The sequence below is a fragment of the Ruditapes philippinarum genome, unplaced genomic scaffold (genome assembly GCF_026571515.1).
Source record: "Ruditapes philippinarum isolate M1 unplaced genomic scaffold, ASM2657151v2 ctg19842_1_1_1_1, whole genome shotgun sequence".
Classification (NCBI taxonomy): Eukaryota; Metazoa; Mollusca; class Bivalvia; order Venerida; family Veneridae; genus Ruditapes; species Ruditapes philippinarum.
In genome coordinates, this window is record NW_026864506.1 from 1 (window position 1) to 14,446 (window position 14,446).

Sequence of the window (14,446 nt, forward strand, 5' to 3'; positions counted from 1 at the left end):
GTATGTATCTGGTAAAAATGAAACTGCAAAAGTGGATACTTATTTAAGTTGAATGTGATATTATATCCATATAATACTGTGTAATATAATTATAAAAAGGATATCTGTGTAAAATTAGAATATAATTATACTGCTTGAAAAAGCATGACTCTGTATATTATGTGTACATGTTTCTTCACAAAATGTATTTCTTTAAAAAATAAATATATGCATATATTTTTTGGTATTTATAACAGACACTAAAGCTTCTTGTATGGTACGAATGATGAATATTGCATTTTAATTGTAATTCATATTTTGTTTAGTGTTGGCAATAGATGTGAAATAAATGATATATTTATCAGCAATATACACTTTAAGAGTTGCTGAATGTGAACGTCTTAATTCATCAGTTTTTTTTATACTTTTTTGAAGAAAATTACCCCATTCGTATTTCAGAAGTTGTTCCTCATATTTTAATGATCCTATTCCTGTGTCTACTCGAAAGTCGCAGGGATCCATTTTGAACCACACCGGAAATGATATGCTTATTTGAATTGAAGAAAATGGTATTGTGAAGCCAAAGTTAACACAACATGTAACACCAAAACAATTGTCAGCTAGCTCACATTGCAAGATATTTCTCATAAAAGGAGGTATCATATTTGAAATGTTCATAGCGGGAGGACAGTCTGAAATAAAATGCATCAAACATTGAAAAGTTAATGTTATCAGGACTATTATAATTTACGATACATACAATTAATATTTATATTTCATTTCATTAGGGATGTGCGAAAATTGTGTAGACACAAAGATGCATATTAAATAGTTAACTTTAGATTACTTTAAGAGTATAAAGTACAAATATTTATGAAAGAAATTAAATATAACACTTTATATAATAACACATTTAATGAAATAGTGGAAAAATCCGAATTGCAAATTATCAAATACACATATAACAGACAATGAATATTCAAAGTAAGTATTCATGCCACTGGCTTCCAAATTTGTTGTTTAAAGTTGTTAATACTAACTAACCAGAAGGAGGTGGTGGTACTTTGCAAGAACCTTCTTGTATAATTCTATCGATTCCCAGTTGTTTGAGAACAAGATCAAATACCTCTCTGTTAATTTGACCACCAAGAGTTTCTTTTATACTCGATAAGCTTCCTATAAAAAGCAAATTTGCATTGTGAAAAGACAGTTATGAATTACATATACGTATAAAACAAAATGTAACACAGTAATTAAGAAATGTGTAGACATATGATGGAATTTTAAGTGATATCACAAAATCAACTTGAATGCACTCAAAAAAATATTAGGATCATCTTTGTTTATCTCTCTTGATATTTGATATTATGTCCACGAATTCAATACCTTGTAATGAAAAGTTGCCGTTACAGATTGGAATAGGTATTTCAAATCCTTTCAAAAGATCCTGATTGATACTTGCAGCATCGCATGTAATGCCAAGATCAATAAGGAATACTTTCTTTATATCATCTTTATCTATCCTGAATCTGAAAAGTTAAAAACGAAAAGTATCATTTTCTACAAGAACCTACAAACGAACTGATACTAGTGTGCGTCATTTGTGAATACAAGCTAGCGTGATATAAACGAATATTTTGACTGTTAAATTCATCTATTGTGTATTGTGTAATAATTATGTCAAACATGTTTTACATGACATCACATTTTACAAACATTACATTAAAATTTACAAGACATATCGTAAAAGCTATAACCTTGTTGTTGTTTCATGTGGAAAGGAGTAATTAAGGATATTCCTTGATATAGAGACAAACTGAAATCCTGAAAAACGCCCAAGACAGAAATGATTTTAATAAAATACAAGCTAGCTCGGTTGGATTGAGCTTGTGCCTAGCGCCTGCTAAAACAGTATATTTAAGATTCCACGGTCGATTACAACTCCAAATGACTTAAAATAATCACTTACTTCACATACACATTATCGACCAGCTTGACCATCTCTTCTTTACCTAAACCATATTGAGAATAAACTCTCAGTTTTGATTTATTTATTAACAGATACAATTATGAGATTTATCTTATTAAAACGTCTCTTAAGAAATATTTTTACAAGCATTTTAAATGGAAAAATCGGAACATGTAATTTAAAAGTGTATTTTAAAGATATTTTAAATATATGTTTATTTACTGTAATTTCCCTCAAACATGTACACTTACCCCAATTGTATTCGAACAGTATCAACGTAATAGTGGTTCTTTCAAATGCAGCTTTGATGACATATTGGCATGGATCTAGCTCCACGTAAGCGGAGAAAGTTCGGGTGTAATTGATTGCGCGAATTCGTATCTCTGCGTATGCGTCAATACGCATGCAGTCGTCTGCTATTGTGTAGTGTAAAAAGTCCCATGGAAGATCAGGAAGACGAATTTGCTTTCCATTAAGACTACAACCTAAACATTGGAAAAGAGATAAATACAAACGGTCGATTCTTTCAAAAATAAACGTTTACATGAAATAGATGTAATAAGATTTTATTTTTTAAAACATATACATGCTTAAAAAGGATAAAGTAAAGGAAAAATACTAAATATTGACCTTGGATATACTCTTGAAAACTGTTCTATTTTTTATTCAAACTATAAGTCCAACATACTTGGAAATAATTTATATTCGTGGGAATGAAATTTCGTAATTTTATCAAAACGGACGTTTTCGTGAGTTCTTAATTCGTCGATTTTCCGAATAGCAGTCGCACAAATTCATATTAAAATTCATTTAAATGGATCATATAAACACTAGTTTTGTTAAAATTCAACAAAAGAATTTTCAATTCATCTATTTGAGCGATCGGTATTTTTTTCTTTTGTTGTGTTTACTATAATTACGACATTAATATCAATGTCAATTATATTAACAATTAGTAAGTGTAAATTGAGAAGTTTTATCGGCGATAATTAATGCACCGGGTTGCCATATTGACTCGATGATGTCACGTTTTCTGGCTAACACAATCAAGTAGCATACAACGATCAACTGGTCACCCTGATGTTTATATGCGACGAACATTGGTGACAGCAAACTGAAGACGATCGACCTTTCTTTCAAGTTTCTTAAATATTGCAAAACTAAACTATTTATGGTTTTAATCTGTTACTAACCTGATTATTTGTATACATTCATACAACAATAATCGGCAGGAAAAGCGCCGAGGCATGTTGTGATATATAGAACAGAGACATGGTAAGAATATTTGTTGCGGGTCTTAAATTCGTGGATTGACCTATCAACAACGAAAACCACGAAAGTTTGTGCCCCACGAATAAAAATTATTTCACAGTATTGAATTTCATCGTATCTATATAATTCATGATTTCATAGCATACTGAGTTCAGTGTTTTTGTATCTCTCTTGGAGATCTTCAAGTGAGCCATCAGTTGGTAGGTTTTTGTCTTGTAAATATTCAATTAAGTCATTTCTTTCTAATGTGGCTGCTGCTTGGTAAGGTTGTCTGTCGAGAAGACTATCCTACAAAGGTTTATGATTGAACATTATTTTCGTTATACTCAATTTGTTATAAAGATTTTATTCAGATATAATGTTACAGTATGAAACTTTACAAATTCAAAAGATAATGTTAAAACTTTGTTCTGAAAATGAAACGAAAAATTATCATATCGGTATTCAAAAGTTATCCAACTCACAGAAGCGGTGGATATATCGCAGCGGCGGTGGAGTATTCGCCGCAGAAGCGATGGGTAGAATATGGCCGTTTGCTATTGTCGGTTAGTTTATGACTGAATTTTGTTTTATGTTATCATGTTTTACGGGAAACACCTAGTGAGACTGGAGACCACATATGTACTCTTCCAACTTATTACACGTACTCGATGTAATTCATTGCCATTTATGCAAACAATTCTGTACAGTTTGACGAGGGAACGCCACTTTTGCCTATTTTTTGTTAAAACATTACACAAAACAAGTATATTTTGGATTTTTAAAAAAAAAAACAATATTGCCTCTTTATACGATAAATGACAAAACATGATTTCAACGCAGACGGCGGTGGATTCGATTGCAACTTGACGTATAACTGGCATTTCAATCGAGACAACCGTTTTCATACTTTGACCCAGAGAAAAACGTGTTTATTTGGTGTTTTAAACAATATAATTATTCATCACACACCCGTGCCGATTTTGCGACTCCGTAAATATGGTATTGCACGGTCGTGCATAAATTTTGACGTGAAGTCATTAGCGTTATGCAAACATAGTGTAAAGACGCGATAAATGTTAGCGTTCTACTATAGGCGCGTCAACGGAAAATAACTCTTATTTCACTTTAAACGGTCTTTATTTTGGGTATGTGATGAATAGAATATTAAATTCGTGTAAGTTCATTACTGAATTTATTGCACTCGTTGAATAAAATAATATTATGCTCGCCAGAGGCTCGCATAATATAATTTTATTCAACGAGTGCAATAAATTCAGTATTGAACTTACACTCATTCAATATCCTCTATATATATATATATTAGACAGATGTTTGAGTTCTGCTTCCTATTCCTAAATTGAAAACGCATTTGGCAGGTATTATCATAGAATTTTATTACTGATGTATTTTGTAAATATTGTAAAATAATACACCATTCGAGTTAAAAATTCGCAGTCAAATAAGAACATTTAAAGTCCCTTTCATCTTTATCTTTATATTTCTTTTATATGTCATGCATTTAACAGCCTAGACCGAAAAAGAACTAATGTCCGGCGAAACTAGGAGTCAAGACATCGATCAAAATCTAAAGTAGACATTTATCAACAATGCCAATGATACAGCATATATCTGTGTCTGTGGTGTAAATTCTTATACAATGTACTGATTGCATAAGCAAAGTAACAAGGTTTCGAATCTAGGTTATTATACATCAGACTTTTAATACTCCAAAGTACCTAAAAAGATAATATACCAGAGTGGCCTCAGTTTATAGAACATATTACAGTCAACGACAGTTATTTAAGAGTCATCCGCACAGGACGCAGCTTTATTATTAGTTACAGATTATTTGGCCGTATATATTAAAAGTTGTTTGGAAATATAATATATAAATATAATTTATTCATAAATAAACAGCAGTCGTGTATATTATTAGTTATAAAGATTCTAGACATGTTATACAGCCCTATATAAACGGTTGTTTGTAAATATAACCCGAGTCGCTAGGCTAGTGACATTACAAACTTGCAGTATTGTGAAATCAAAGGACTGCAAGCTCTGTGGTATTTTCTGATCTGTATACACACCGGTATCTCAAATATCGCCAGTAAGATCGGTGTAAACAATGCTCAACAGCTAGATTTATTTGAGAAATACGCGCTGAGGTATTCGGTAATCGACATCGCTAAAAATAGCATTTACGTGGCTGCTTAAAATATAAGACGGTTAATTGATTTTCAATAGTCGACTGACCGAAATTCGTCCCTGTCCTAGACTAAATTTCCTTACTTCTTTTTTCAGAAAGTCTAAATAACAAATGTTCATTTAGGGGGCGCTAAATTTCGATCACAATATTCCGAAGTTTTAGGGAAATAGCCGAGTAATTTTCATTGATTAAAATGATGTTCATCCGCGTAATTTGTGATTGTGCATTTATTGACGATTCTAAAAGCCAAAGTTACTTTGCGTTGTAATTTGTTGGATACTTGCAACAAAATAAAAATATTTCTTTCTTTTACATCGCTAGATTAAACCTGTTTGAGAACTTCTTGTTGTTAGGTTTGTCGGGAAGCACTGTGCCAGAGATTGAATGTCAACATTGTATTTCCTGATCTGCGATCAGAAAATACAAAACAATGTTATAATACTACATGTTTGTAACGTCGCTTTTCATCGGATAGTCGTGACGTTTATGTTTTTCGATATATAATGATTTTTTTAAATTTGTTACTTTATTTTTTAAATTTCACATACATTTACATGTACAATCATTGTAACAAATTTATTTATGTATTTCATTAAAAAGACTTTTTACAGATATAAACGGTTATATTGCAAACAACCGTTAATATACGGCCATATAACCTGCCAAAAATATTTATAACGAATTTACACGCTGTATCACTGTTTATTATATATATTTAGTTTTGTATTGTTTTGTGATTGACACCCTTGTTGTTAGGATGGTATCTCCCCTAAGTATTTATTAAGTAAATATAATTATAGTAATTAGTTGTATAATTCGAGACATGTTGATACTTGTGTCGCTAAGTGAAAGTAAATTATATTCTTAGGTTACGTTTACTGATTGCTAAAATTACGGTGTAACGTATATAGTTCAGTGTAAGATCGGAATATATTTCACCGAGTGAGCACCAAAAGGTATATTTCACGAGTGGCGCAGCCACGAGTGAAATATGAACTTTTGGTGTTCACAAGGTGAAATACATTTCGATCTTACACTAAACTAAACAAATTTTCTTTTTATTATATGCAAAGAAACGTTTTAAAAAGACATTAAACCTAATACTGAATGAAAAGCGCCCCAAATAATAATACAACGTGACGTCATTTACGACGTCACGTCATTAAGTTGGTACCCAGTACTGTACACGCTGGTATTTTACTGAAACAACGTAAAGGGGCTTAAATTCAAAACAGTGAAATAATCAAAGTGGTAATTTCACTGTTTTAAACTGTGAAATTACCAGTTTTATATTACTGATATATTTCTATAAACCACCGAAAAGCATGTAATAAAATGATATAATTATAGGGCTGGGAATCAAACCTGCGTCGTATCCTACAAAACGTAAACAAACGCCGCCATCTTGGAACGAAAAACGTATGTTTTTGTTTATAACTCATTTTGTTGGAAATGACTGAAAACCAGATGTATGTATTAACACGCTCCACTATTTTCCGCTTCGTTCGGTATATGTTGATAGCACAACTATTTTGTTAAACAAAAGTTATTGCGAACTTGCAACTCGAAGCGGGCCAGAATTTTTATGAAGTTTTATGGATACGACGCAGTTTATATTGCATTATCCATCGTTTTTAACTTCAAATCAATTATATACTCGTTTCAAAAATAATAATAATTATATTTTATAAATTTCAAAATGTAATTTGACATCATATACTAAAATTTCATTAAAAAGAAATGTTTATTTTGAAAGGAAATAATGATTTGTACGAAATGATACGACGCAGTTGGAAAGAAAATATGATACGACGCATTTGTATTTTTTTGACAGTCTTTACAACAGGGATAATTTTGTCAATATAAGTCTATTTTACCGATTAATTACTTGCTCTTGATAAAAACTGATAATTCACGACTTATATTAATGTTCTGTTGCTCTAAAACACATGTATTTAGAATAAGTTTTTTTCAGTTCTAATATAAGATTTAATTTGAAAGTTTACATTGCGGCAGCTTCCTTTCAGATAAACATGAACATATTTATTAATTAATCATAATATCTGAATCAATGTTATCACTATATGTTTTGGGATGAATATAGATGTTTATGAACTCCAGTCACAAAATTCAAGTTGGCTAGCCACGCTCATAGTAAATTGTAGTTCTACATGTTCTAGGTAATGACTTTTTTTCGGGGGTTTTATTTCAAACTTGCATTCTACACTCTAGCTTTACTGGATGAAAGGACCTCAGATGCACCTTTGTGCATTATTTCAGGCGTAATGTTGCACCTGTAGAGAACCATCGGTATTATGAAGCTAACTCGATCGGTTTTTCAAAGGAAGAATCAAAAGTCCATGGTGCTTTTCGAATTCACAGTAGTTCAGGGCAAGTAATGGTAAGTCGGTTACCATTAACAGCTTGGTCTCGATCGGACACGCCTGTCTGAATTGTTTGTTTGTTTTTTTGTCGATGTTTTTTTCAACTAAATTTGTCTACTATTGTCCCTAATGTCAGCTGTAGAAAACTGCAGTTTCTTAAATAAACTTCTGCTATGAAGTTTTAAGATAACAAATATTTGAATAAATTATAAAGAGAATATCATTTAAATGCCTTGTTGAAATGAAATATTTCCTTACTCTCTAAGATCACTTTTATTTTGATATTTACATTTTAAAATAGAACGTGTCAGTGGTGTATAGCAGAGAAAAAGAAAATTTAATGCAAGCAGTGGGTAATCCTCTTTGAAGTCATTTTACTTCTGTTTTATGTGTCAGGCAATTCCTTATCATAGAAAAAATCACACTTTAATATCAATACAATGTCTTAAGTCTATGGAAAACTCAACGCGATATGTCTCATCCCGACTTTAATTGCAAAATGGACACATACTTTACAAAATAATTTGTAGTTTTATCATTTATAGATAAATTTTGAACATTTTAAGTTGTTTATTATGGAGAAGAATGATACCGTATTGCAATTATCAAATTAATTTTTAGAAAATACATCCCGTCTGTTCTCATCGACGATAAAGAAATGCAATGCGACAAAAATCAGCAGTAAAGTTGAACGGCGCTGAACTTAAAATGACTGAATGAAACTCATACATTACTTGCAGAAACATATCGTAGTTTAACCATTTATTTTCAAATAATGATTTAAGTTTCAAATAATAAATTTCATTTGTTCTCACCGATTATAAAGAAACTGAATACAAAAGATCGGCGCCTAAAAGGTATAAGTAATAACGGAATTGTCAGAAATTTTTGTTCATAGTAACAAAGGTAGGCATGCAATTTGCGCATACCACTCTTCCGATAGCAAGAATCTTTTTTCCGAAATTTATTCTTTCTTATTTTAAACAAAGATCATTCCGGATTGATATATCGTCCAGGTTTCCCTGGAATATTGAAAATTTGTAACACAAAGTGCAAATTAAATAAGAGATGTCGGTCGGATAGCAATGCTCGACTATTCTTAGTGTTTGATAGTAAAAGAGCCCTGATAATGGAAATTTTTCTTCGTTAACAAAAGGGCAAAATTTTTCTTTAAATCCATGCTACAGTTACAGGCCTTGGACAGAGTCCTATTAAATATAAAATTTCAACTTGTTTCAAAGCCAGATGTCAATACAATATGAAAATATCTGAGGTGGTATGCAAACTTAAATGTAAATTCTAAGTCGAAAAGGAGCATAATTCTGTCAAAATTCTTGATACAGTTATCTCCTCCTGACTTCAGGTTGGGGTCATGATGGTGAATAAAAGTGCAAAGTTTCAAAGCCAAATGTCAATAGTCTTTGAAGATATTTGAGTTATTACCAAACCTTTAACGTAAATTCTAAGTCGAAAAAGAAACATAATTCTGTCAAAATGCTTAAAACAATTATCTCCTCCTATCTACAGGTTGGAGTTAAGATTGAGAACAAATGTGCAAAGTTTCAAAGCCATATGTCAATGGACTTTGAAAATTTTTGAGGTATTACAAAAACTTAAACTAAATTCAAAGTCGAAAAAGGGGCATAATTCTGTCAAAATGCTTGATACTGTTACCTTCTCCGGTCTACAGGTTGGGGTCATGATGGTGAACAAATGTGTAAAGTTTCAAAGCCATATGTCAATGGACTTTAAAAATATTTGAGGTATTACAAAAACTTTAACATAAGTGGTTACCCGACGCCGACGCGAACACCGACGCCGACGCTCGGGTGACTACAATAGCTCTACTTATCCTTATCGAATAGTCGAGCTAAAAAGTAACTACCCCATTAGTTTCGAACTCATGGGAACAAGTTTACAAGCATGCTAAGGCAACACTAGAACACCCTGAAATATGGGTGCAAGATCACGTGTTTCAATGTATTTTGCATTTTATACATTTTTTTCAGAATTTGTGGATGCTTAAAAGGCGACAGAAAAAAATCAAATGAAGCTTAAATAGGATTTTATTACATTTTCCATTTAAGTGTTGAGAATTGAGTACCGCGCAAGACGGTGCTAGGGACATGAGGAATGTGGCACGTATTCATTATCCCTCCTGTACAGACTCAATCAAACCCAGTCTGCAGTTCTCTTGTTATTTTGTTGTGATTAATGCTTCCGAGGGATTACTTTGTTTCCAGATTTTTATACTTCACAACAACAGGTGTCAAGTGTTGTGTGGCAGCTGTAAAAAAGTTGCCACGTACGTGAAGTGTTGTAATATTTTTCTGGTCCTTCAGGATCATAGATGCCAGCACTTTTAAGTGTTGAGAATTGAGTACCGCTCAAGCCGGTGCTAGGGGGCGTGAGGGATGTTGCACGTGTTCATTATCCCTCATGTACAGATTCAAACAAACAGAGTCTGTAGTTCTCTTGTAATTTTGTTGTGATTAATGCTTCCGATCCAGATTAAGTTGAATACAAAGTGACTTGTTTGCATTCATTATGATAAAATATTGCAAACAAGAAATGTTGTCGGAAGATACTAACATACATGTACTTAACGCATGATTTAATAGCTGAACATATAGCCTACAATGAAAATACAACTGCGTCGCATCATATTTTCTTATCAACTGCGTCGTATCATTTTGTACAAATCATCATTTTCTTACAAAATAAACATTTCTTCTAAATGAAATTTTAGTAAATTATGTCAAATTATATTTTGAAGTTAATGGCAAACTCTGAAGCGATTATATAATTTATTTCAAGGAAAATACGATGGATAATGCAATATAAACTGCGTCGTATCAACAAAACTTTACTATTTCATGTTTAAATGTTGAATTCTGCTTAAGCCGGTGCTAGGGGGCGTGGACGGTAACTTGCACTTTCCAGTACCGTCCATGAACAGGCTCAATCAAACCGAGCCTGCAACATTTTCAATTTTGTCGTGTTGGGCTTTCTTTAGGGATTCTGTAATTATCTATTTTATGATCACATCCGTGTTATTTGTGCCGTGTGGCGGCTGTAAAAAGTCTCCCCGTACATTTAATCAATGATGTTATATTTTCGATTCTTGAAGATCGTTCAGCACGACATTATTGTTGTGCTTGTGGTATTTTTAGTTTCAACTTTTCGGCATTTTCTAGTTGGGTGGTTCCAATATTCCTACTTGAATAATGTTGAATCACCCTTAGGATATGTTGCCTGCTTTTTAAATTTGTCTTTTGACGTCTTATCTGTGATACGCAGGCTTCATAACCTCTGATCCCCTTTCAAAATTCCATTTTATTTAGTTCCGCCCATTGTTTTCTCGTTTAGGGCACACGCTTTTTATTACTTGGGGACCATACGCCGCTTTTCATGGAATGGCACGGAAGTGTCTCATTGAAGGTTCCATGATAACCGCCGTATGAACACATCTGCGGATGTTTCTAAATTCAAAATTTTACTATTTCATGTTTAAATGTTGAATTCTGCTTAAGCCGGTGCTAGGGGGCGTGGACGGTAACTTGCACTTTAGTACCGTCCATGAACAGGCTCAATCAAACCGAGCCTGCAACATTTTCAATTTTGTCGTGTTGGGCTTTCTTTAGGGATTCTGTATTTATCTTATTTCTTAAAAATTCTGGCCCGCTTCGAGCTTGCAAGTTCGCTGTAACTTTGTTTGACAAAATAGTTGTGCAAGCAACATATACCGAACGAAGCGGAAAATAGTGGAGCGTGTTAATACATACATCTGGTTTTCAGTCATTTCCAACAAAAAGAGTTTTAAAACAAAAACGTACGTTTTTCGTTCCAAGATGGCGGCGTTTGTTTACCTTTTGTAGGATACGACGCAGTTTTGATTCGCAGCCCTATTATTATATCATTACGTTACACCGTAATTTTAGCAATCAGTAAACGTGTCAACATGTCTCGAATTATACTACGTTTGTTTACGTTTTGTAGGATACGACAAAATTTTGATTTCCAGCCCTGAATTATGTTTTATAAAGTATTGGCATTGACCATTTGATTGTATTATAATTATGCTTATTTGTTATACGTACTGTGTGTGCATAGGCATATTGCCCGAATGTATTTTGAAATAAAATCTCGAAACTATTTATAAAACAGCAAGCATTTCTTTAGAGAAAAAATAGGATTTACTCATATATACATGTATTGACAGCATTGGTGTATAAAAACGATATAAACGTAACGATTATCCGATGAAAACGACGTAACAAACATGCAGTATTATAAGCACATAGATGTTCAATATACTGCATGACTGTATATTCTTTAACTTGGCATGATGTTAGAAAATGATAACAGAAACATAAACAAGCGTAAAATCTAAGAAGTCACCGATCTCATTTTCTGCACTTTCCATTTATCATGTTTTTCAATATATTGTTGCACATTTTCAAAAAAAAAAAACGAAAAAAAAAACAAACACGCATACATTAAGTTCCATGAAATGTTTTTGATACCTTTTTTCAATTTCATTAGAGGTACTTCATTTTAATTAAATATAAACAATTTTTAAACCATTTTTCTTTGATAAATGTCACAATTTAAAAAAAAAGAAGAAAATAAACTATATTACGCGCAGGTGTTTACAAAAAGTAATGCTTAGTAGATAGAAAACTTTTCCTAGAATAACACCTCCGCTGTAAAGATAAAATCTATATCAATTTCTTTCTCAAAATTAAATTTTATCACTCTTCGTGATTTTGTCACTATAGACAAAGCAGAATAAAACCAGTGTTTAACTGCCAATAAACACTGGTTAGTGACGACGTGTATATGCTGCTGTTATGTTTTCTCGCTCTAATACATAGTTTACAAAGCCTTTTAAAGCAACAATAAAAAGCATTTTTTATTTATATTTTCAGTTCGTATAATGTTTTCTTTTCATACAATACTGAAATTATATCTCACATACACTCACACCACATATTTGATCCATATCAGTTAATAAATATTTTGTCAAAACGGCGCAAATCAATAAGCAGCGTAATGACGTCATCCTAAGTATACATCTCATTCATAAACGCTGACGTCAATTTAAACATTCTAGAATGATAAATAGGATACTGATGTAAACACAATACAATCCATTCTAAGACGTAAGTTTTTTTGTTGTTGAAAATATGATACAATAACTTGTTTTCTTATTTTTTCTTTTGTTTAATAATTTCTATATATTAGCAACAGTAGGGTGCGAAATCGAACAGCGTTATACAAAAAATCGGCACCGGAAGTTATTTCCGCTTGAAAAAATAACATAAGGGATCTTCCTTATTTAATCTTGTTAGAATCGAAATAATATCGGTCGCTTTGATGCGAAAAGATTAACCACTCAGGCCTACGACCTTCGTGGTCAATTCCTACGCATCAAAACTCCAAACCGGTGTAAAATAGACAATAAACACCGCTCAGACTAATATTATTTCTTAAATATAACATAGCTGGGATAGAATATCAGAACACAGTCACATTCAAATCTGAAATTGTTCTCCGTATACACGAAGCATAAACTGATGTTTACGGGAATCTTTTTTATATGTTTGTATGACAAAAACATTGTTGAACCTGAAATTTACGGTCTTTTTAAGTCTCAAGTTAAACATGGACTATTCTTTTATAATACCTACCAAATGAATTTCCAATGAGGGAAAATGACAGCGAAACTCGGACATCTACATGTATATATAACCATAGTGTTTTAAACACCAGAAAAACACGTTTCTCTGATGTCAAAGTCAGAAAATGGTTTACGCAATTGAAAAGTGCGTTATGTCAAGTTAAATCTTCAAAATAAACATTAATGGCATCGCGCCCACCGCTCTGCTATGCAATCGAATCCATCGCCGTCTGCGTTGAAATCATTTTTAGTCAATTCTTTTTTAAACAGACAATTTCTAAAAGTTCCAAAATATGGTTATATTGTGTTAGTGTCATCCATACAATGTGATGCCGTTGTATTTAGGGGTCGCTTTGTAGAATTGTACGTGTTTCAACCAAAATTAGACAAAAGTGGCGTCCCCTCGTCACACTGTACAGAAGTGTTTGCATGAATGACAATGAATTACATTATGTGAGTGTATTTAATTGGAAGAGTACATATGTTGGCTCAAGTCTAACTAGGTGTTTTCCGTAAAACATGAAAACATAAAATAAAATTTAGTCATAAACTAACCGACAACAGCAAACGGCCATATTTTATCCACCGCTTCTGCGACGAATACCCCATTGCCGCTGTGATGGATCCACCGCTTCTGCGAAAGCTATGGCTGGTGTGCAACTGTATTAAAATAAATATATTATGCTAAAAACCAAAATATAATGGTTTTGTTTTAATCTAATTATTCTACGCTGCTGATATATTAGCTTACTTCTGAAATGCCAAGAGCGTGAAAAAAGGCTTCAACAAGTTTTTCTTCAGCAATATTTGCCGCCTGTTGACCACTTTCAATCAAGTTCCTTTTGGCGTATTCGTACATTTCTGAAAAATCCGCTGGGAAAAAAGAATTAAAGTTAATTTAACAACTATGATATAGTTATAAAATCAGATCATCCATTTGATTTAATCAATATGCTATTATTCTTAATAAT

The 14,446-nt window shown here is 32.4% G+C and overlaps 1 protein-coding gene across 1 annotated transcript; it reads right to left on the reverse strand.

Annotated features, from left to right (window-relative positions):
• Positions 1 to 422: 422 nt before the first annotated feature.
• Positions 423 to 14,439, reverse strand: LOC132725822 (uncharacterized; the record flags this gene model as incomplete). Its single annotated transcript, XM_060711010.1, has 7 exons — positions 14,227 to 14,439; positions 3,367 to 3,508; positions 2,200 to 2,433; positions 1,949 to 1,991; positions 1,366 to 1,508; positions 1,024 to 1,155; positions 423 to 671 (listed from the first exon to the last, which is right to left on the reverse strand). Coding segments are annotated over exons 1-7 (1,051 nt in total), but the record flags the coding sequence as incomplete, so codon positions are not given.
• Between the last annotated feature and the right edge of the window lie 7 nt (positions 14,440 to 14,446).